This window comes from Ruditapes philippinarum, unplaced genomic scaffold, assembly GCF_026571515.1.
Source record: "Ruditapes philippinarum isolate M1 unplaced genomic scaffold, ASM2657151v2 ctg1467_1_1_1_1, whole genome shotgun sequence".
In the NCBI taxonomy this organism is placed as follows: Eukaryota; Metazoa; Mollusca; class Bivalvia; order Venerida; family Veneridae; genus Ruditapes; species Ruditapes philippinarum.
This window is the reverse complement of record NW_026859804.1, coordinates 122,151-144,882: the sequence shown is the minus strand read 5'-3', so window position 1 is coordinate 144,882 and position 22,732 is coordinate 122,151. Positions and strand designations below refer to the sequence as shown.

The window sequence follows — 22,732 nt, the reverse complement described above, 5'->3', positions numbered from 1 at the left end:
CTTAAAAATACCACAGTCAAGTAACATGATCCATATAGAACTATAAATAATCATAAAATTGTTTGCAAATCATTTAATTTATCAGGTAAACAATTTGAAAGAAAGTTTTGGCTAAAACTGTTCTGTAGACTATGTATATGAATTTGATATAGTATAGACTTTTTGTTTATAAAAAATTAAAAATAAAACAATTTTAAAGAAAAACGTTTCAATTGGATGAAAAATTTGGACCTAAATATAAAATGTATAGGTTTAAATACTTTTTAAAGTTAAAGTTACATATAAGAAAATTTCTCTCCCTTTTGCCCCTTTTTTTCGTGTTTTTTTTTTTCTTTTTAATTGTCTTTAAAAATGAAGTATATCACCTGTCAAAAGGTTTTTTATTACAACAGACAGCAAGGGTTGCTCAGGGTGATACTTTTTAAAACTCAAAAAAATTTTTTTTTCTTTATTTACCATATAAAGTATTTAAATATTATATATTTCATATGTTTGAATCGATGATAGTGATATATAAGTGTCCGAAGCTATTTTCATTTTTTTACCTTTAGATAGGGGCGTGGCAAGAAGGATTGCAAGGAAAATTACAAATAGGCTACAGCTACGTCTGCTAGTTTCCGAATATCGCGTTTCGTTTTGCCGCGGGTGAAAATTCAACTAGCAATGCAAGGGGCATTTAACATTTTCTAAAATTACCATACGATAATGCAGTGGCTTGGCCTTGATAATTGAAAGTCAGTCAAGCCGTTTTTTCCCAAAGATAAGGGAGTGCATAATTATGTATGTTTTACAGACATCTAATAATCCGGGTTTTAAGATAGAGGGAGGGTGGGGGGACAATTTTTTTTACACAAAAGAACCAGATCAATTTTAACGATTTAGTGGGTTCACTGTAAATACTGTGATTAAATCTAACACTGTATATGTTATATATATTTAAAATAAAAACAAAAAAACTTTAAAAATATTTCACTTCAAACTGACTATTCAAGAACACTCAGTTTTCAACCTAGCCCAAATTTTTGGCACAAAACACACCAAAATCCATATAATATTTTGGGTATTTGAGAGCTTAATAATGAAATAAATCCGTTTGTGTATTCTTTTCATTGAGGGATTAAAGGGGGTATGTGTCTAGTGCTTCTCAACCCACGAAATTTTTTCGGTTTGAGTCATGATCGTGTTCTGTCGCAGCGCAAACACAGACGAATTCTCTGCTAAACACTCCATTTGTAAGACAGGCGACCTCGGACAGATAAGAAAATATGAATCATAGATCTGCTAAACACCTCAACTCATGAATTATAATGGGACTTATGCCAATAATACGACTAATACACGAAATCAAAGTGTGTGAATTTCAAAAATGATAGCTTTGGGATGCAACCTGTACGCAAAAAACGCAACCAAATTGTGTCCCAGCCCCGGGTTAATACAATATTCCCCTTGTTTTCCTATATCGACTAAAAACTTTGGGGGTGTTTATAAGTAAAAGCTCGATAATGTTGGTAAAGGGCTATGTGTGAATGGGGTGGGGGTTTATGTACCATTTAACGTAAATTTTCTTCATTTTTCACCAGTTAGATGTACAGAAAGGGTAACAATTTCAAAATAACAAAACTTCTCTCAAACTAAATATATTTCATAAATTTAATCACAACATTTTTATACAAAACACATAATGAACATAAAAATGAAAAAAATGCATTTAAATTTTCTCTTTTTTTTATTTAAAAGTACATAATAATGTTAATTTTGCCTTTTCTTTACACACACAACCCCTTTAAATTTAATGGTTACACATTTTTCCAAATGTATGCCCAATAAAAGAGAGAAATCTACCCCTTAACACTTACATTATAATACTTGATAATGCAAAATACAAGACACCAACCATGACTTGACACCTCCTAGAATTTTTCGAAATAGCTACATGCTAATATCATTTGCAAACATGTAAATCTTAGCGCCCTACATATGTCCATATTTAAAGGATAGCTTTTTCTTCATCAACCAATCAAAAAATTCAACAAAGAGATATAGGAAATTAATCATTGTGATAAGCTTCAAGGCCCCTCAGAAAACAAATATAAATTTTTAGTATTCTAATCACTGGTAAATCATAAGATCCAGAAGTAAATGTACTGTTTCCCTTTGTAACATGATATATCATCCTACATTGTCCCTCATTTTCTCTGATTTTTTTCAATGAAAACTGAAAAGTAGAAAAAAATAATTGTAATTAAAAACAAATGGGGAAAGTGTATATTATTACCGAACACTTTTTTTTTTTTTTTTTTTTTTTTTTTTTCTTTTGTTACATTAACACACATATTTTTGTAAAATGTGCAAATAAAGATTTATACATTGTAAATTAAGATTGAAAGGGAAATGCAAAATACTGATACTGACAATAACTCTAATTGTATAGGTTGATTTCAATGGTTATCACATCAGGAGCAATATCTAAAATTGTATATGTAGATTTCAATGGTTATCATTTGATATATATATTATCATTATCAGTAAAGCAACATAGATCACTGCATATTTATAGCAATATTATAACTCGATCAGTAGATAATCATACAGATCAAAACATTAATCAACATTTTTAGAAATTTAAAGAAAAATTTACCTTAGAATGTGATGATGAAGATGAAGATTTAGCGTTAGATATCTGAGACTTGAGTTCATCTATTTCATCTTTTTGTTGGGTCAGTTTTTCATTCATTCCAGCCAAGTGGTCACTCATCATACTTAACTGGCTTTCATAATTCTTACTGGTGGTTGATAACTCATCCTAAATATATTCAAACAATAAAATTAATGCTTGCTAAGCACTAGTCAACTGTAACACTCACTGACCCATCACAGCCACAAGTAAAAGCAAGAAATTCACTTAATGGTTACCTAAACTCCAGTAAAGGTCCTTCTTTTAGTTATCATTTAATGATAAGATCCAGCTAAATGCCCTACAATTGTGCATTAGACATATCCCCCATTGATTTGGTGCCAAAAGAAAACTTAACCATCTCATTCATCTAACAATGTTATGAATGACAGAAGGCGAAATTTTGACATATCTCCTGGGGTCTGGGTGACAGTCTTATAAATTACCAAATAACTGTGGAGTATCACACATATTAATAAACATTCATACTCTAGACAATCAAGTCAAAAAGAAACCCCGAGACTTGACAGTTTATTTGGGCTGATAAATGCACACTCATGAACATATTTTATAGCAATTAACTTTAAATACCAAATGATCCAGTGTTTAAGATAGTGGAATACTTAAACCTTCCTTCATATTTGCATAGTAACGTAATTATACTTGTATCATAGTTTGGGGACCTTTCTGTTGAAAATGTGTCAGAGTTAAATTGTATACATATACATGCACATTGCGGTAACTGGAGTGCAGGTATCAGTTACCCGCACTCCAGATCATGCCCATTGATTGGTTCATTTTTGCTGGGGTTTACATATTGTGATGGCAGAGAAAGGGAAAGCGACAGAAATATCATATTCAGATGTTCGTTCATTGGTTCATTTTTGCCGGAGTTTCATATTGTGACAACAGGGAACGTGTTTTTATGTTTGACTATGATACAAAAGAGAAAGAACACCAAAACACTCGGCAATCTGATTAATACTCGGGGGGCTACGCCCCCTCGTACAAATCAGATAGCCTCGTGTTTTGGTGCTCTTTCTATTACATGTACACATGTATTTGATACAGTCTAATATGACCTATTCATTATTTCACAGGTCAGGGTTTAAATGAGTGTTTCAAACACATTCAAATACAGAGCACATAGCACTTTTGAACAAAAATATGAAAATTTTGTTATTGTCATTAAAGTTGATAAAGAAACATAATTATGCTTTGATAATATAATTATAACATATAATTTCTAACATAAGGAATGTCATAAATCAGATACTAGCATACATACCTTGAGTTGAGCATATGTTTGTGACATTGCTTTAAGTTCATCCTCGGCATGTTTCTTAGCTCTCTCTCCCATCTGTAACTGTTTGTGTAAGGCTCAAACCTACAACAATGTCAAGAGTTCTCAAAATATTACATCAATATATTTTTTTTTGTTCACCATAAAATTCTGATAATCAAATATGTTCTATCTTCCTAATTTAGGGTAAAAACATATATTACTATGATTCTATGACGGGAAAAAATTAATATTATTTTTTTAAAGTGATAAGTTGAGAATTACCAACAAAACGACCTTCGGTAGGCCCAAAGCACGCTCGACTATTCTTTAGTGCTTTGATAGAAAAAAATGCTTGATACAGTTACCCTCTGTTTTACAGGCCTTGGGGTAATGATGTGAAAATGTGCAAGTTTTAAAGCCATATGTAATCGAATTTTGAAAATAGTTTGAGGTATTAAAAAAACTTAAAAAAATAGGAATGGATGGATTCGATGTCGTCAATATAAATAATCATCAATTTAAAAAAGAGGAACCATGCAGTTTCTCTGTCTGACATCAACCCTAAAGTGAAAATTCGTGTTTTAAGACCTATTTTTATTGAAAATTAAGTCCAGGCCGCCGCCATTTTTGGCGTTCTGTCATTCTCGCGAGACAGACGAGACCGAATTGTGAAGTGTTACACCCACTTCCGTTAGGTTGTTCACGCTGGTACAACTGAAAAATACATCTGATGAAGAATTTATTAATTTAGCGAAAACATTACATATTTTTTAGAAAAACGCATATGGAACTGGTTTGCTTTAAAAATTTAATTGAAGACGCCGGACTTTAATTTATCATTTTTTCTTTTTTCAAGCTTGATGATGACCCACCCAATGCTTTAATTTAAAAGCAAGACGTTTAAATTTTCAAACATAACTTAATTTAATTTGGTACTTTTAAAACTTTTTAAAATTGACATATACTTTTTTTTTGTACTTTTTTTCCAAAACAAGCTGTCCGAAAGGGTCATCCCCCGGTCATGTATTTTTTTTTTCACGTAAAATAAACAAAATCCAATATAAAGATCTCCCTGAGGACCTTTTTTCCGCATTGACCTAAAATGAGAAGGTCAGAATGGCCCCCGGAAAATGGGGCCAGCCAGACTAATATTTGGAAACAGAATCCCCTTTGGTTATTTATGCACCCAGTCAAAGACTGGTACAAAACAACAATTTTAGATTGCCGAAATTCCCTGTAATTACGCTATTCTCGGGTTTATCTAGTTCCCTATAGATTTTTTTTCCCTCACCTGTCTTTTCCCTTTCCAACCACTTTTACCAAAAAACATTTGATACTTTTCCCCCTCCCCCACTTTTCCGCTCCACCATAACGCATTTCTACCGTAATTTTAATCCAATAAAACAAAAAATCATAAGAGGTCTATTAATATTTAAAAAAAAGATTATTGGTAACTTGAAAAAATGTGTTTGCATTTTTATGAAAGAACTGCTTTCAGCCATAATTCCCACGGGTGGAACTTAATTCCCCCTTAGGTCCATTTCCAGTTTCAACGATGAAAGCGTTAAATATGATTATAATTTCGTCATTAGAAAATTTTTGAAAGGGTGATTTAACCCAATCGGGCAAATTTGTGCATGATAAAAAGGTCTGTCGGCACAAAAAAGCATACCCAAGGAGCAAAATAAAAATCGTCAGTAACAGGGTGACAGGAAATTTGGTGAAATAAGAATCATTAAAATGGACACTGCACAGAATTCAGCATATTAGCATAGAAAACCAGCGAATTGTGCGAATACATTTGCAATTAAATTTTTTAGCAGCCAAAATAAAAATGTTTTTGCCTACGTTTATATGGGCTAAGATACGACGGCAGCACATACGTTGAAACAGAACATGTTAACAATTTACTTTTCAAAGAGTTCTTATATATTTTGTAATGTGTACATCAATTAAGTAACATAATTTCAACTTTAAATTTGAAAGTCAGAATAAACTGCAAAAATCTAATTCAGTACATTAAGACCCGTTTTAGTAGGATTTTTAATAATAATAGATAAATTATGCCGTTCAATAATTAACAGCCAATTATGGCGTTGGTGCGTTTGTTATTTAATTGCTTTATTTGATTGTTGAACTTGTGTTAAATAATAACATTGTGTATTATAATTGTGAAATATTGTGTTTATTAGTCTACATTAAGATGAGACTTTAATGAACATAGCATTGTTTGGAGTAACGGAGCATCACTGGCCTGAAGTGGTGCGACCGGTAGACGTTGATTATTTTGTGTTATTATATTCATTTTTATTTTTTTTGGATTATTGTTACGTATTTTGAACCATAAAAAATCTCCTCTCTACCTCCTGTTGGAAATTAAATTGTCTGGTCAATACTTAATTATATTAATATTTCCCTACGGATTCAACTAGATTTATCATAAATCTTAAAGATGTGGGAAAATGACATCCGCGCACCTGTTTTATACGGCCAATACACAAACATGGCCGCGCTTACTGATTTGTAGAAATCGCTGATTTAGCGATTTAAATTTTGTTGTCATTTGTTTAATATTTTTATTTGGCGGCAGAAAATTTGCAGATTTATTATTTATAGTATTCTTTTTCTGAAATCAAGTTTTTATTCCAACCTTGTCTTTCCCTTTAACATAAATTCTAAGTCGAAAAAGGGGCATAATTCTGTCAAAATGCTTGATAGAGTTACCTCCTCCTGTCTACTCAGGGTTGGGTCATGATGGTGAACAAGTGTGCAAAGTTTCAAAGCCATATGTCAATGGACTTTGAAAATATTTGAACTATTACAAAACGTTTAAACCTAAATTCTAAGTCGAAAAAGGGGCATAATTCTGTCAAAATGCTTGATAGAGTTTAACCTCCTCCTGTCTAGCAGTTTGGGGGTCATGATGGTGAACAAGTGTGTGCAAAGTTTCAAAGCCATATGTCAATGGACTTTGAAAATATTTGAACTATTACAAAAACTTTAACATAAGTGGTTACGCCGACACCGACGCTCGGGTGACTGCAATAGCTCTACTTATTCTTATCGAATAGTCGAGCTAAAAGGACAGATAGCCATCAGACCCTGCTATAATATTTTGCTCATTCCTACCAATCTCATAAGCTTGAGTGAATATTTTTCTTTAGTCTATAAACAGAGTCCAAGCAAAATTTTAAGCAGTATTTGAAAGAAAGATGTCTTTATAATGCAGTTTTACTTTATAGTGATTATGGTTTGTGAATTAAGATTTAGTTCATTTTAGACTGTGTCGCTGTGTTTTGAGATAAGAAGCATGTAAAGCAGAAGTTGTAAATGGAAACCAAATGTGTACTTTTCCATTCTTAAAATAGCAAGTGCTAATTTAGACTGGAGATTCCAAAAGTCACATTTTTCGCAAGTTTGAGCCAATCATGATTTTCTTGAGCCTATTTAATAATTTTGGTGCCCATTTGCTCATTAGCTCCTGCCAGTGCAAGATCTTATTTAAACAGACTTTAATGATATAGTAACTCTATTATAATTTGTGAACTTATGGTACCTTTTCGCTCAATCAATTATTACCAATATCTAAGAAGATTAATAAACAAAAGAAAAGTATTTCTCCTATAAAATGCAGTTACCTCAGCATGGAAGCTGACACATTTGCTGTCTGATAATTGTAGCTGTTGAGTTAGTTCATTAATTCTTGTAGAGAAATGATTCTTTATTAACATCTCTCTTGTATCAACAACACCAGTAGATTTTGTAGAACTTTCAACTTTTCCTAGCTGGAATTATAATAATAAAGTTAAAATAATGACCACTAGAGCAGATATATGTAGCCCTTTATTAGTGGTATAAACTCAGACTAGCTTCTTTAAACTATTATATATTTGGCTGTCACATTAAGTTAATACATGTATGTGTGTGTCTTTATATCTCTAAAACTAACAATGAAAAGTTAAAATCAGAAGAATTTAAAACAAGAGGGCCATGATGGCCCTGAGGTCGCTCACCTGTATATAGCCCCCCCCCCCCCCCCCGGGCCAATTTTTACCCAAGGGCTTTTATTTGTTCATTTGAACAGACTTGGTAGACACCCATAAGAAGATGTTTCATGCTAAACATCTAAGTTCTAGCTCATTGGGTTTTTTAAAAGAAGATTTTTTAAGTTTTTACTATACACATATGGGTTAAAAACAATGACACCCCTGGGGCAGGGCCAGTTTTGACCCCGGGCTTTAATTTGTAGATATTTACTTATAGATGTTTCATGCTTAATATCTAAACTAAAGCTATTTGGGTTTTTTCAAAGAAGATTTTTAAGTTTTTGCTATACACATATAAGGAAAATCAATGACCCCCAGGGCGGGGCCAGTTTTGACCCCAAGGCTTTTATTTGAACATACTTGGTAGACACCCATTAGAACATGTTTCATGCTAAATATCTTAGCTCTAGCTCTTTGGGTTCTTTAAAAGAAGATTTTTTAAGTTTTTACTATATGCATATAGGGAAAATCAATGACCCCCTGGGGCGGGGCCAATTTTGACCCCAGGGCTTTTATTTGAACAAACTTGGTAGACATTCACAAGAAGATGTTTCATGCCAAATATCTAAGCTCTAGCTCTTACGGTTCTTTAAAAGAAGATTTTTTAAGTTTTTACTATATGCATATAGGGAAAATCAATGACCCCCCCAGGGCGGGGCCAATTTTGACCCCAGGGCTTTTATTTGAACAAACTTGGTAGACACGCACTAGAAGATATTTCATGCCAAATATCTTAGCTCTAGCTCTTTGGGTTCTTTAAAAGAAGATTTTTTAAGGTTTTACTATATGCATATAGCGAAAATCAATGACCCCCTGGGGCAGGGCCAATTTTGACCTCAGGGCTTTTATTTGAACAAACTTGGTAGACACTCATTAGAAGATGTTTCATGCTAAATATCTTAGCTCTAGCTCTTTGGGTTCTTTAAAAGAAGATTTTTTAAGTTTTTACTATATGCATATAGGGAAAATCAATGACCCATTGGGGCGGGGCCAATTTTGACCCCAGGGCTTTTATTTGAACAAACTTGGTAGACATTCACTAGAAGATGTTTCATGCCAAATATCTAAGCTCTAGCTCTTACGGTTCTTTAAAAGAAGATTTTTTCAGTTTTTACTATATGCATATAGGGAAAATCAATGACCCCCCAGGGCGGGGCCAATTTTGACCCCAGGGCTTGTATTTGAACAAACTTGGTAGACACTCACTAGAAGATGTTTCATGCCAAATATCTTAGCTCTAGCTCTTTGGGTTCTTTAAAAGAAGATTTTTTAAGTTTTTACTATATGCATATAGGGAAAATCTATGGACCCCCTGGGGCAGGGCCAATTTTGACCTCAGGGCTTTTATTTGAACAAACTTGGTAGACACTCATTAGAAGATGTTTCATGCTAAATATCTTAGCTCTAGCTCTTTGGGTTCTTTAAAAGAAGATTTTTTAAGTTTTTACTATATGCATATAGGGAAAATCAATGACCCATTGGGGCGGGGCCAATTTTGACCCCAGGGCTTTTATTTGAACAAACTTGGTAGACATTCACTAGAAGATGTTTCATGCCAAATATCTAAGCTCTAGCTCTTACAGTTCTTTAAAAGAAGATATTTAAAGATTTTTCTTCCGGTTGCCATGGCAACCAGAGTTCTGCATGGAATTAAATTCTTTGAACAATTTTTAAAAGTGACCACCAAAGGAACATTCCTGTGAAGTTTGGATGAAATTGGCTCAGTAGTTTATGAGGAGATGTCATTTAAAGCAAAAGTTTACGGACGGACGGACGACGGACGGACGACGGACGGACGGACGCCGGACGAAAAGCGATCACAAAAGCTCACCCTGTCACTTTGTGACAGGTGAGCTAAAAAGGATAACTTCATGAAAATAGTGTGAAAAGATAAACATTCAAATGTTCTAAAATGGAACCTGAGTTGTGTTTCAAGGAAATTCCTAAGTCAGATATCAGTCTTAAGACGAAAAACTGAGAAAATTTTGAATTTCTAAGAAAATGTCCTAATTCAATATAAATAGCATTACTTGAATAATAAAACATTTAAGTTACCATGGTAACATCAAGACGTTTATCCGAGTCTGTTCCTTTCCTGACAGGGACGGGTGTTTCTATATTATCTTGTATTGATGTGATCTGCTCTACGTGACTACTGTTCTCTAGTTGTTTCTCTAACTTCTTACTTTTCTAGAAATAACAAAATATTTATGTCATATCTAAACAAGAGCTGTCCGTAAGACAGCGCGCTCGACTTTTTTATTGCTTGCCAATAAAAAAAGTTTTTGCAGTAAAAGGCAATACAAGAATCTCTGTATTTTTAAAGTGAACAATGGCCATGAGCATTAAGATATTTAGTGAAGAATTATTTTACTGAATTGTGTGATGTGAAATAGCATTAAAAGTTTCAAAGCAATATCTCAAAGGGTTAAGGCAATAAGTGGATTTTACCCATATTCAATGTATTTTCTAAGTCAAAAAGGGGCATAATTCTGTCAAAAACCTTGACAGAGTTATGTCCTCTTGTCTGTTGATGAAGGTCGTGATGGTAAACAAGTATGGTCAGTTTCAAAGCAATACCTCCAATGGTTTTGAAATAAAGTGAGGTGGTACAAAAAACTTAACCAAGCTCAATACACTTTCTAAGTCAAAAAAGGGCCATAATTCTGTCAAAAACCTTGACAGAGTTATGTACTCTTGTCTGTAGATGGAGGTTATGATGGTGAACAAGTATGGTAAGTTTCAAAGCCATACTTGTAATACTTCTGAAATAAAGTGGGGTGGTACGAAAAACTTAACCAAGGTGTGACGCCAACGCCGACGCCGACGCCGGGGCGAGTAGGATAGCTCCCCTTTTCATAGAAAAGTCGAGCTAAAAATTGGTGTATGGTAATAGGGTTATTGTACAAGCATCTTGATCTGGAACCATTATCTGACTCAAGTGGATTTTACTTGACCAAGATCTCGCTTGGCAAGAAAGCACCAAGTGTGATTTGTTCTAGTAATATCCAAATGAGTGAAAGATAATATTAGTCAAGGACAGGCACCTGATTGGTACCACAACCTTCCATAAATCAGCTGATTTTTATTTTCCTGACATTTAAAGTTTGTAAAATAATGTTTGTAGCTAGATAATAAATGTTTTAAATACTAAGAAATGGTGAAAAAGAATATCAAATTTCTAAATGATTTCAAAGGAATTTAATTTACTCCCATCTATAGATATTTTATCCCTAAGCCTGCTGGTGGCAATTATTTCTACTCCTCTGACAGCACTATTTGTTATTCAGTCAATACATATTTTGAAGTTTCCCCTAAAAAAATGAATGGTGTTGTCCTGATTTAAAGACTGACAAGTCCATTTAAGATATTTACCATGACAAGGGTTACATAAGAAGCAAATAGTAAACTTGTACCACACCTAATCAATTATTTCACAACATTACTATGGATTAACATAGTAAGGACAATTTTACCAAGCATGACAATATAACAAAGATATAGAACATTAAACTGTAACTGATAAAAGCCTGGTTTCATAAAATATTTTATCTGAGGTAGTTAAAGTAGATAACTTAAGATCTATTTTGTAACCTGACACAAAATATTGTAAAACTAGGGAAGGTTGAGTAGGAATTTGGAAATTTACCAAAAACACATAATTTTCAAAATCTATTGCAATCCAAATAAAATGTTATGGGATACCAGTAACTTTAGTTTTGTGAGATATTTAGCGGGTAAAACCACATGTACTTATCAAATCTGTGTCTAAAAATAGATTTAATTTAACCAGTTTGAAATACATGTATATCACTATCATCTATTATCACCAAACATAATTTACTTAAGCAATATCTTCTGAAATTTTTAGAAAATCCAAGTATTAATAAATTAAATTTTCCTTTACATAAAGATAAAACTATTAAACAAATTCATAATTAACATCTTTAACAATAAAACAAAATGTAAACAAAATTATAACTGTATAATGAAATCATAAATTAAGTATTAATATACCTTATTTACCTTATTTGCCTGATACAACAACATACATGTTTAAATATTATATTTAAATTGACAAAATAAGAAAACAATAAGTTAAGCTGTTTCAAGTTTGCCAGTTTAAAACAACAGTATAAGCTCTTGTTATTTATATTCTAACACGCTTCACACTATTCCCCTATCAAACAGATTGGGCGATCAAGTGCATAATTACACTATATTATATGCACAGCATAAAAAACAAATGACATCAGGTAAATTACTTCTACCATCAATGTAGTTCCAACATATTTTTATCAATTCTGTGAGATTAATTTTTTTGGCATTATATTATAGTAAAATATTGCATGGTTTATTGCTCAAATGCTATGTAATTAATCACTTGGTGGCCTATTGGTCTTCATAATTATATTCCAGCACATTTGAACTCGAAATTGTTAACACTGTCCTTTTCAGAACAATTTACAGTTACAAAATCAAAATATCTATGTGAATAATACTTAATTTTGAGGAAAATGAAAGTATGACAAAAAAGTAACATGAAGAGCAAAGAAGGTATCTATAAAATGATTTTACCTCTGTTTCATTTTCAAACTTGATTTTTAAAAGTTGATGTTCCAGCATCCAATGTTCTTTTTCCTGCTCAAGTTTGCTCACCTTCTGTTGGAATGTCTCAATCTATAACAGAGCATATTCAGATGGCATTTGAAAATTCTTTACATACACTCATTTCTAAAGCTAGAAAATTTCTTACATACTAAAGCCCAAAAAGTCCTACATATCAATGCCCTGATGAAGGTATTGTAAATACTCAAGAAAAGGTACTTTCATAAAATGTTAGAAAACAAAATTCTTGTTTGGGACTTGTTCTTCCCCCCATCCCTTCGTACTGTTATATATCAAGGCCAAATGTATATAATGTATTTTCTTCACTTAAAAAAAACTAAAGGCTTTTGTATCAATTTTATCTTTTTAAATATAAATCACGGTACTTCAATTTAAAATAAACACAAACAGTTGACTTACTTGTTTAGCAAGTCCTTCCCTGCTCTCAGCAGAACTTAGCAACACTTTTCTATTGTGAACTGCAATGTGGTGGGGTACTGACTCTGGGCATGGCTAAAAATACAAAAATTACCTACTTCTAACAAAAATTTACTACTTTATTGGAAACATTTTGAAAACTTCTGAGAACTAACCAAGCAAACACAACAGTGTGTAAAACAATTTGAAGAAAATGAAAATTAATTTGAAGCATGTTTATGTATCAACATATTATGAAAGACAATTTTTTTCATATGCATGTTTCTTGCACTATTATGCAATCAGTACTTTCATGTAATATTATTTTATCTAATGATTTGTTTATAATTAACATCAGTAGTATTTTAATTCTGAAAACAAAAGAATCAAACACACATTAACACAGGTAAATGTTGAAAATGTTAAGTATCTTGTAAGACAATTTATTACCTTAGATAACAATGCAATATACTGTGCAGCTTTTTGTCTAAAGTTTACTGTTGCAGGATTTGAGCGGACAGTTTGGGTACCAGGATCTATACCTATACTACTTCCTCTTGTACGGTACCCGGCACGCTGACTGAAAAATTCCTTGTTACCAGACAAAAATGTTGAAAACTGAAATTAAAATTTATACAAACAAATTAATTTATCTATGCAAAGAAATAGTACAATGCTTTGTATTTGATTGAATAAAATATATCCACCTTATTTGATGTATTTATATATGCACATAGAGTGTGAGATGAGTTTTGTTAGCATTGGTGAAAAAAGATGAACATCCTATCTGATATGCAAGAATATAGTATAAGGTTGAAATGAATGTAATTAGACATGGTAAGAAGGAAGACAAAATAGACAATTCTATCATACATGTATATTCAAATGGATAATTACACTAACTTTTAAGAGGAAACTACAAAAGGAATTTATTTGATGTGTTGGGACAGATAGTGACTAAAAACATGAAGCAAGAGATTAACTTTTCAGAAGAAAAGAAGATAATGGAAGGGAACAGAAGTTGAAGTTACAATACATAATCATTAGATATCCTGGGATAGACAATATGACTACAAATAAGATGGATGGAATCAACTTTTCTGAAAGGGGGTGGGGGAGGGGGCAATGATGAATATAGATACAGAAGATAAGAGACAAACCTTTCCAGTGGAAGTGACTAGAGATATAAGTGATGAGACAACACATTCATCTGTTGTCTTCAATCGTTGTGTAGCTGTTGGCATCTGATGCTCTAATGATACTTTGGCATTGTAATGCTTGGATACCTCTGTAATAATTCATTACATATATTAATCATACATATTGTCTGTAATGTTAAATCAAGAAGAAAAAATATGGCTGTCCAGTTATTACTTTCTACAAATGTGTACTGGCAGTAAAAATCTATTGCTTTTTGATACCTTTATTACTCATTGTTAAGTTTTCTGTTCATTTGTTGCCAATAAAATAATTGTTTGTTGTAAAGGGTACATAATTACAATTATCACATAATACGCGGCGCAGGAGTGTAATAAAGCCATTTAATAAAAACTATATTACACTAGTGTAATAGCACTTTGACGTGACATCATTTGCGCTATATATAAACATAGCGTTAAAGCGCGCTAATGATAGCCTTACACTATAGGCGCGTCATTGAAAAATTACTCATTTTAACAGTTTACTGTTCTCATTTTATATATGTGATAAATAGAATATTATATTCGTTTAGATTCAATACTACATTTAATAAACTCGTTGAATAAAACAATATTATGCTCGCCACAGGCTCGCATAATATGATTTTATTCAACTCGTTTAATAAATTTAGTATTAAACTACACTCATTCAATATCCTCTATTTTTTTCTTTCCCGATAATGTTACAGTATGAGAGGATACATTATATTACATGTATCAACAAGTTTATAATTGATAATCCTTATTATCACATAAACCGCGGTGCAGGAGTGTAATAAAGCCATTTAATAAAAACGATATTACACTATACGATATTACACTAGTGTAATAACACTTGGACGTGACGTCATTTGCGCTATAAACATAGCGTAAAAGCGCGCTAATGTTAGCGTTACACTGTAGGCGCGTCGAATAAAAAATGACTCTTTTTAACAGTTTACCGTTCTTATTTTATATATGTGATAAATAGAATATTATATTCGTGTAGATTTAATACTAAATTTATTGAACTTGTTGAATAAAATCATATTATGCTCGCCAGAGGCTCGCATAATATGATTTTATTCAACTCGTTCAATAAATTTAGTATTAAACCTACACTCATTCAATATCCTCTATTTATTCTTTTTTAATGATGTAAGAACATATTACCTCGTACAACCTCATGTAGATCAGTCAGATAATTACATAATATGGTGAACATACGAGGGTGATTTGATGGACTGTGTGCACAAGATTTTGTACCTGAAAAAAAAAATAAACACAACTATTGGGTTAAATGTATACTTTTATATGAATTGTGTGGAAATTGTTTCAGAATTGTTCCTTTCATTCTATTTTGTGACTGACTACTCTTATATCTAAAATATTTGAATCAGCAAGGAGTGACCTAAATAGTAAACAAAGAATAATGTTTGTTTGTTTGTTTCATTTTACGCCTTTTTCCAACAGTATTTCAGTCATATAGGTGGGTAGTTTCCTAACCATCATTCCTGGAGAGTAACACCAGTACTAGACTACCTTCCTCCGCGCTAAACTACCAAAGCATCTCCCGGGGATCAAACCCATGCCAGAGAGGTAACTGGATTAGAAGTCATTGACTCTAACCCCTCGATCATGGAGGCGGTCCCAAAGAATAATGTACAGAAGTGTTGTGCTAACCAGTCATGAATACAAGTAACATGCCATGTCTTTACAATATTATCAAAACATGTTCTACTGTAAATGATATAAAGTTTCATGTAAGAACTCACTTTGAGCTGCAAGAAGACTAGTTATAGTGTCTAGTTTATTGAATACTGCGTTTAGTTTCTTCAGAGATCTATGTAGGTCCATGTTTTTAGATTCTAACATTGATGTACATGATGACACTGCACACTCCTCTTCTAAACTGAAATATCCAATAATAGTACCTGTTATACCTTCACTATTACATTTCTAAATCACTGATCTATCTTCAAATTAAAGCATGGTTTACATTCAAACCAAAACAAAGTTGAGATCATATATACATTTATAAGATTAAAATGTTGAAATAGATACTTTTTTAGCATCCAATGAAAAGAAAATCACCATGTGACCTCTCTAAGCCAATTGAATTACGTTGTATTTGATCAAGAAAAATTAAAGATAATCTTAAATTAAGAATCTTTAACATGTAAATAAAATGTCTTAATTCTTGTTTTATCTAAATTATGTAAACAGAATGCAAACTTTACATTAAATATAATTAATGCAATGTAAAGAAAAACAGAATGGTTATATTGACTGAAGACAAGGGATGTCATGTGATAGAAAAAACAACTACATGTTCATGTATATGAGTTACATAATTACAAACCTTGACAGTTGGTAAGGCAGTACTTTGTTCATATATGCCACCATTTTCTTTACATTTTTGGCAAATGGTTGTAACCCAGTAGCAGTTTCCTACAATATAGAAAGAGAAATATACCTGTATAAACACCAGTTTCTTTAACAATAATCACTCATAGCCAAGAATTAGGGAGAGGAACTATATAAGTTTTCTTTCGTTCTAATCCCTTTCAATTTATGTAACAATTATACACATATAAAATGTAATATATGTAAAATATTGAAATAAATATGTTTAAACTAGCCAAGAATTATGGTGATACCAATGTATTTTATCAGTCTGATCAGGATCCAAGCTGTTCGCTATCAGTTTCACTACTTGTAATAGGGTTGGTTTGCGAACAGCATGGATCCTGATCAGACTGCGCGGATGTGCAGGCTGGTCTGGATCCATGCTGGTCGCAAACCCATTATGTTGGTTTTGTTGTGACCCAGCTCAAATGTGTCCGGCTGATTAGCATGCAGACATGTTTGTTTGGACTTATAATCATATTGTATTTGTATTGGCCAGTTTAAGACGTAACTTCATTGACATGATTCAAGTAAGCTTATAACTATAGTTACTAATAAGTTTCAATAAATATGTTAAAACTAAATTATTCATAGTCAGAAAACCATTCATCAAAGTAATGATACAATGTAATAAACTTACAAGTGTAGTTAATGCATCCTCTTTAAATGAGGCTACAAACTCCTTCAATGACAGTTCTACTGGCCGTAAATGAGATAAATTCTCATGCAGTAATTTACAAAACTGAAAAACAAAGAAAATTCACATCTTGATGTTTTTTTCCTGGAAAGATCAATCAATAATATAGAAAAGTTTCATAATTGCTTACCAAACTGAAAGTTCAGATAAATGGTTTTATCAAACTTCTAGCAAAAATGAGGATACAGTCGACTCCACTTATAACAAACTCGCTTATAACGAATTATCGTTAATAGCGAACTAAATTTGATATCCCCGGCCGATTCCTTCTTTATTGTATATTAAATCACATCACTTAATACGTACTTGCTTATAGCGAATTTTCCGCTATAACGAACCATTTCTTCAAGCCCCAAATGACGGAAAACATTTAAATTTCCTCGGTCATAACAAACTTTTATAATTGAAATATCGGGATGCCCTCGATTAGAATCAGTACATGAATAACACTATCCGATAATTAAACAATCGAATGATTGCACAGGTTAGTTATGGCTTCAGGGAATAAAGATTTTGAAAAATGTTCTCACAACATAATTTCCCACTTGTTACAGAAAATTTGTATTTCACACCCTCAGGTGATTGTTTGATTGTTGTAAATACCCGATAATTGAAAAGAAATCAATGTTTTGTGTTTGTAATATTAACCAAACGATAATAAACAAATAGCAAAAGAAAACAAATGGTAAGAACTTCATAGACAATTAATACATGAATAAATATATGTACCATGTACATAATATATTGCTCAATAAAATGCCCCGCATTAAATAACCGCTGCAGTAAAATACCGGTTACACCGGTAACCAGTTAAGACTACGGCTTTTTTAAGGCAAATTACCCCATCCAAACAAGTCAGCAAGTTGTTGCTACTTCGCTTTTAGCGAACTTCGGATATAACGAACGTTATTTTAATGTCCCATTGAGTTTGTTATAACCGAAGTCAACTGTATATCTTTTTATGACCACATCTGCGGATGTTCCTAGATTCACAATTTCCCAATTTTTATGTTTAAATCTTGAATTCTGCTTAAGCCAGTTCTGGGGGCATAGACAGTAATTTGCACTTTCAAGTACAGTCAATGATTTCATATTCAAAGCATCTCTTGAATATGTTGCCCTTACTATATACATTTACCAAAACATTTTGAACATTTTCATGGACAGTTTTTTTTCTCAGGGTTCATTATTTTTCATAATTTACCATATTGTAAAAATGAAACCTATTAGTATTGATTGTAGGGAAATGACTTGCATCAAATTAATTTATCAGTATTGAGAAAACAGAAAATAAGGCTAGTTCTGAATAGTTAAAAAGCAAAGTTTAGTTGATGAAAGGGATAAATAAGAGGTAAAATTATCGGTAGACTATACCTGCATATTTACTGGACTAATTGGCTCCACCTTGCCGTCTGCGGGATATATCTGTGACCTCTGTTCTGTGTATGTGTAGAAATTAGACAGTGCTTGAATTACCTCCCCTAGCAGATTAGCAGACTGGTTTACAAGTTCTCGAGATCTAAGCTGATGTCTCCTATCATGTGTTGGTAAATTTAAACCATTCAACTCAGGTATTTCTAAAACAAAATAATACAAAATGAATAATATAGTTCATAATTATAAGGAATAAAATAGCATTGTCTTTATCTATATATAGTATACAAGAATAAAGGTTTAAATGGAAATAAAAGCTGATATGTAATTGTTCAACTTAAAGCTGCAAATCAATTATCTATTTTATTTTACACAGTTGGAATCATTCAAGAATGTCATTTCAAAGGTTAGCTTTATTTGGAATGAAAACTTCCCTTTTTATTTTATCTTAAAACAAGCAAACAATTCAATCTTGACAGTAAAGCTTAAAATAACAAGACTTATTATGGAATATAATAACTAATTGAAATGATAGTCTGTAGCGATTAAGTGAGTCAACATTAATGGTAGAGACTCAGGATATGTCAACTTGTGAGAAAAAACACACAAGTTGATATTTGGTAGAAGTCCTAGCAACGCAATTTCGGGGTATTTCGTATCTAAATTGTATCCAAAATGATGGAAACAATGTTCTATGTAGTTGCATAACATTCTTCGATTTTTGAAAAACAAGCATGTTCTTCTAATTCGGATATTTTTAGCAACTGTGTTTATCTTTTTCTGCTTTGTTTTGGTTGAGGGCTCTACAATCGAAGTGTCGAGGGCTCTCATTTGAACAGATCACCAAAATGTGAATGAGATAACATTTGAGTAAGGGTGCATTTGTCTATGAAAACTACTTCTAAAATTAAAATGGTCATACAAATACATGAAATATATTCAGTACAAGAACCATAGTTCTAAAATTATTACAAGTTATAAGTAACAAAACTTACTTGTGTCAACAAAAGGTAATTTATCAGCAATAATCTTATTAGCAAGGTTCAGTTGGTTCTTCAAGTCGTTTTCAACAGTACCGAGTAAAGTCTCCCTGAAATAAAATACAAGATTTATACATGTATAATAAATATTTATTTACAAGTCCAATGCTACATATTATATAATATTGTAACAAAGATTATTACTGTAAGCTTATGACGTTTTATTTATTGGTATCAATATGACATGTAGTAGCAAATATTGCAGGCCTATAAATGCTGCTACCTGTATACAGTCAGCCCATTCTGTTGGGTAATTCATTACCAGACTAACCTGTTGGCCACTTATTATCTAAATTGTTTGTTTCTTTTGTTTGGTTTTACGGCACACCAACACAATTTAGGTCAAAGGAAAGATGATTTTGGCTAACCTCTGATGTTTACAAACTTAAAGCAACACCAGGAGTCAAAACTACCTCACCAGCTGGAGCTAAGAGATGCATAGACTCAAGTAATATGCCACTTACTTATTTCGCCATTTAGTCGCCACATACGATAAGGATAAGCGGCGACTGCAATTCAACCCATCAGCCACAAGGGAGTGAATTCTTATCAAAATCCCTCATTTTCATAATGTACAGTTCTAACAAGCATTTGATAGTATTGCGGGCAATACAGTAGTCCCCTACCGGTCCCTCAAAAAGTTCTTTAATTGTCATACACTCCTGTATATTGCCATTTATAATGAATTTGAGGATGAAGTCTGTATTTGAAAATATCAACCACAAAACATAATAAAATAAGTTTGTCTATATCACAGTAATGTGTTAAGTTTCCATGCTTAGTAAGGAAATTATGTTTATACAACCTTGTCATATTATTTAAAGTAAATCCTATAAGGAATGAAGAAGTTGGAGTGAAAATACCAGTTTCTCGAAAAAAATCTAAGTTCAAGGGGGACATAATTCTGGAAATAGTCTTGCTAGAGTATTTAACCTTCTCAAAAATGTCGAGTGATAATAAGAAACATATATATGAAGTTTGAAGTAGATACATTAGGAAATAAAGAAGTTATTTAAAAAAGACAACATTTTTTCCCCTAAAAAATCTAAGTTCAAGGGAGGTAATACTGATATTTTTTGTGCTAGAGTTATAAGCCTTGTCACATATGATGTGGTTGATGACCAGAAACTTATATTTAAAGTTTGAAGTAACACCTTAAGAAATAAAGAACATATAGTGAAAAAGCTGAAAAAATTTAAATCAGAAATCTTGAAATTCAGGCTATTTGTTGCCATAGCAACCAGAATTTTCAACATAGGAAGAAAAGAAAAAGATGTGCATAATCTCCAGACTGCCATCTACCAATATTTCAAGTTTCATAAAAATATTTTCAGTACTTTTTGAGTTATCACTGGATCCAGTTTATGTGCTAAATTTGCCTATATTTCAGACTATTTTGTTGCCATAGCAACCAGAATTTTCAACATAGGAAGAAAAAAAAAGACGTGCATAATCTCCATACTGCCCATCTATCCATATATCAAGTTTCATAAAAATATTTCAGTACTTTTTGCGTTATCGCGGGATCCAGTTTTGTGGACGGACGGACTGACCGGACTGACAGACAGACAGACAGACAGACAGACGGACAGACAGACAGACAGACAGACAGACAGACGGACAGACGGACGGAGGGTAAACCTAAAGTCCCCTCCGGTTAAACCGGTAGGGGACTAATAAAAAGGCAACACAAAGAAAAATACATTTAGGTAAAACCAATTACATTTCTACTTTCATAACGCAAGATGGATATTGGATAGATTCCCAATATGAAAAGGTTCCTTTCATTTACTATTTTGTTGAATTTGAAACCATAGCTGTAGCGGGTAAGTGACTTCAGTTAATGTCAGCAACAATAACTACCAAGAAAACAGTTCATATTTTCTAAAAATATATATACTTACGCTTTTTCTGTTCTGCCTTTGTAGTTTTTGATTTCGTCTTCTATTGTTTGGAGTTTCACCTGAAATACATTAAGCATTAATTTTCTTGTACAATGATAAGAAATAGGTTTGAAGTTCATACCATACTAATGGACTTCAAAAGAGCACCAATTCTAAGTGTTTTAAAAGGGGGCACAACTCAAAACACATTGCTTTCAGAATCATGCCCTTTGTCTTATAGTCATGATAAGCAAGTATTCCACAAATTTCATGGTAATACATTTTAAATTATTTGAATAATTGGTTCATTTCAGTTTTTGCGTTTTCAGTTTTTTTAACGATGGTTACAGTGACAACAATGACGCAGCAGCAATATCAACAGCTCAACATTTTCTTTAAAACACACTAGAGTAAATGATATCTGGTAATTTCTATGGATATCTTCCTATGGGTTAGGTTTCAGAATGAAAGTGTTTAGGTCATTGAGACCAAAATTTGCCTTGCAGTTAAGCCCAGTAATAATTTTGTTGCACACTGGAAGCAAACATCAATGCTACTCAAATTTTTGTCTTATATACCATAGTATTGTGTGTTTGTAGCATTTCTAAACATTTTGCCTTTTGTATTCAACACAAACAATGTATGATAATTGAAGTTGCCCTGAGAAACAATCAGTAAGTTTGTCAGAAGGCAGGATGGAGGGCAAACCAGAAAATATAAACTGCCAAGGGGCAGAAAAAGGCTACCATGTGGTACATGACAGTACCTACCTCTAGCATAGCTTTCTCTTCCTGAAGTTTATCAATCTGGGACTTGTTTTTCTGTACTGTAGAGTTGAGCACAGCCTCATGTTGGTCACACTGTCGTTCAAAATGGGCAAGTTTCTGTTCTAAGTCCTTTATCTGTGCAGTAAATTCAGCTTCACAGTCTCCTAGCTAGAATACATATTTATGTCATAGAATATATGTTTATATCATATAATACATGTGCATATAGCATAGAATACATGTATATAACATAGAATTATGAATACATGTGAATAACATTTATGTGGAATATATGTGCATATACATGTAGCATAGAATACATCCATATCACATAAAATACATGTAAAGAGCATA

At 32.4% G+C, this 22,732-nt stretch overlaps 1 protein-coding gene across 1 annotated transcript in view; it reads right to left on the bottom strand.

Annotated features, from left to right (window-relative positions):
- Positions 1-2,197: 2,197 nt before the first annotated feature.
- Positions 2,198-22,732, bottom strand: part of LOC132757966 (protein phosphatase 1 regulatory subunit 21-like) — a 32,423-nt gene continuing 11,888 nt past the window's right edge. The window contains exons 5-21 of the mRNA XM_060749465.1: positions 22,382-22,546; positions 21,633-21,691; positions 19,684-19,778; positions 18,689-18,891; positions 17,258-17,359; positions 16,571-16,659; positions 15,984-16,120; positions 15,382-15,474; positions 14,191-14,318; positions 13,481-13,648; positions 13,034-13,126; positions 12,584-12,685; positions 10,061-10,195; positions 7,598-7,744; positions 3,963-4,061; positions 2,639-2,803; positions 2,198-2,215 (exon numbers count right to left, since the gene is read on the bottom strand). Coding sequence (XP_060605448.1) covers positions 4,056-4,061; positions 7,598-7,744; positions 10,061-10,195; positions 12,584-12,685; positions 13,034-13,126; positions 13,481-13,648; positions 14,191-14,318; positions 15,382-15,474; positions 15,984-16,120; positions 16,571-16,659; positions 17,258-17,359; positions 18,689-18,891; positions 19,684-19,778; positions 21,633-21,691; positions 22,382-22,546 — 1,722 coding nt within the window. The 3' untranslated portion in view covers positions 2,198-2,215; positions 2,639-2,803; positions 3,963-4,055. The remainder of the gene's footprint in view (positions 2,216-2,638; positions 2,804-3,962; positions 4,062-7,597; positions 7,745-10,060; positions 10,196-12,583; positions 12,686-13,033; positions 13,127-13,480; positions 13,649-14,190; positions 14,319-15,381; positions 15,475-15,983; positions 16,121-16,570; positions 16,660-17,257; positions 17,360-18,688; positions 18,892-19,683; positions 19,779-21,632; positions 21,692-22,381; positions 22,547-22,732) is intronic.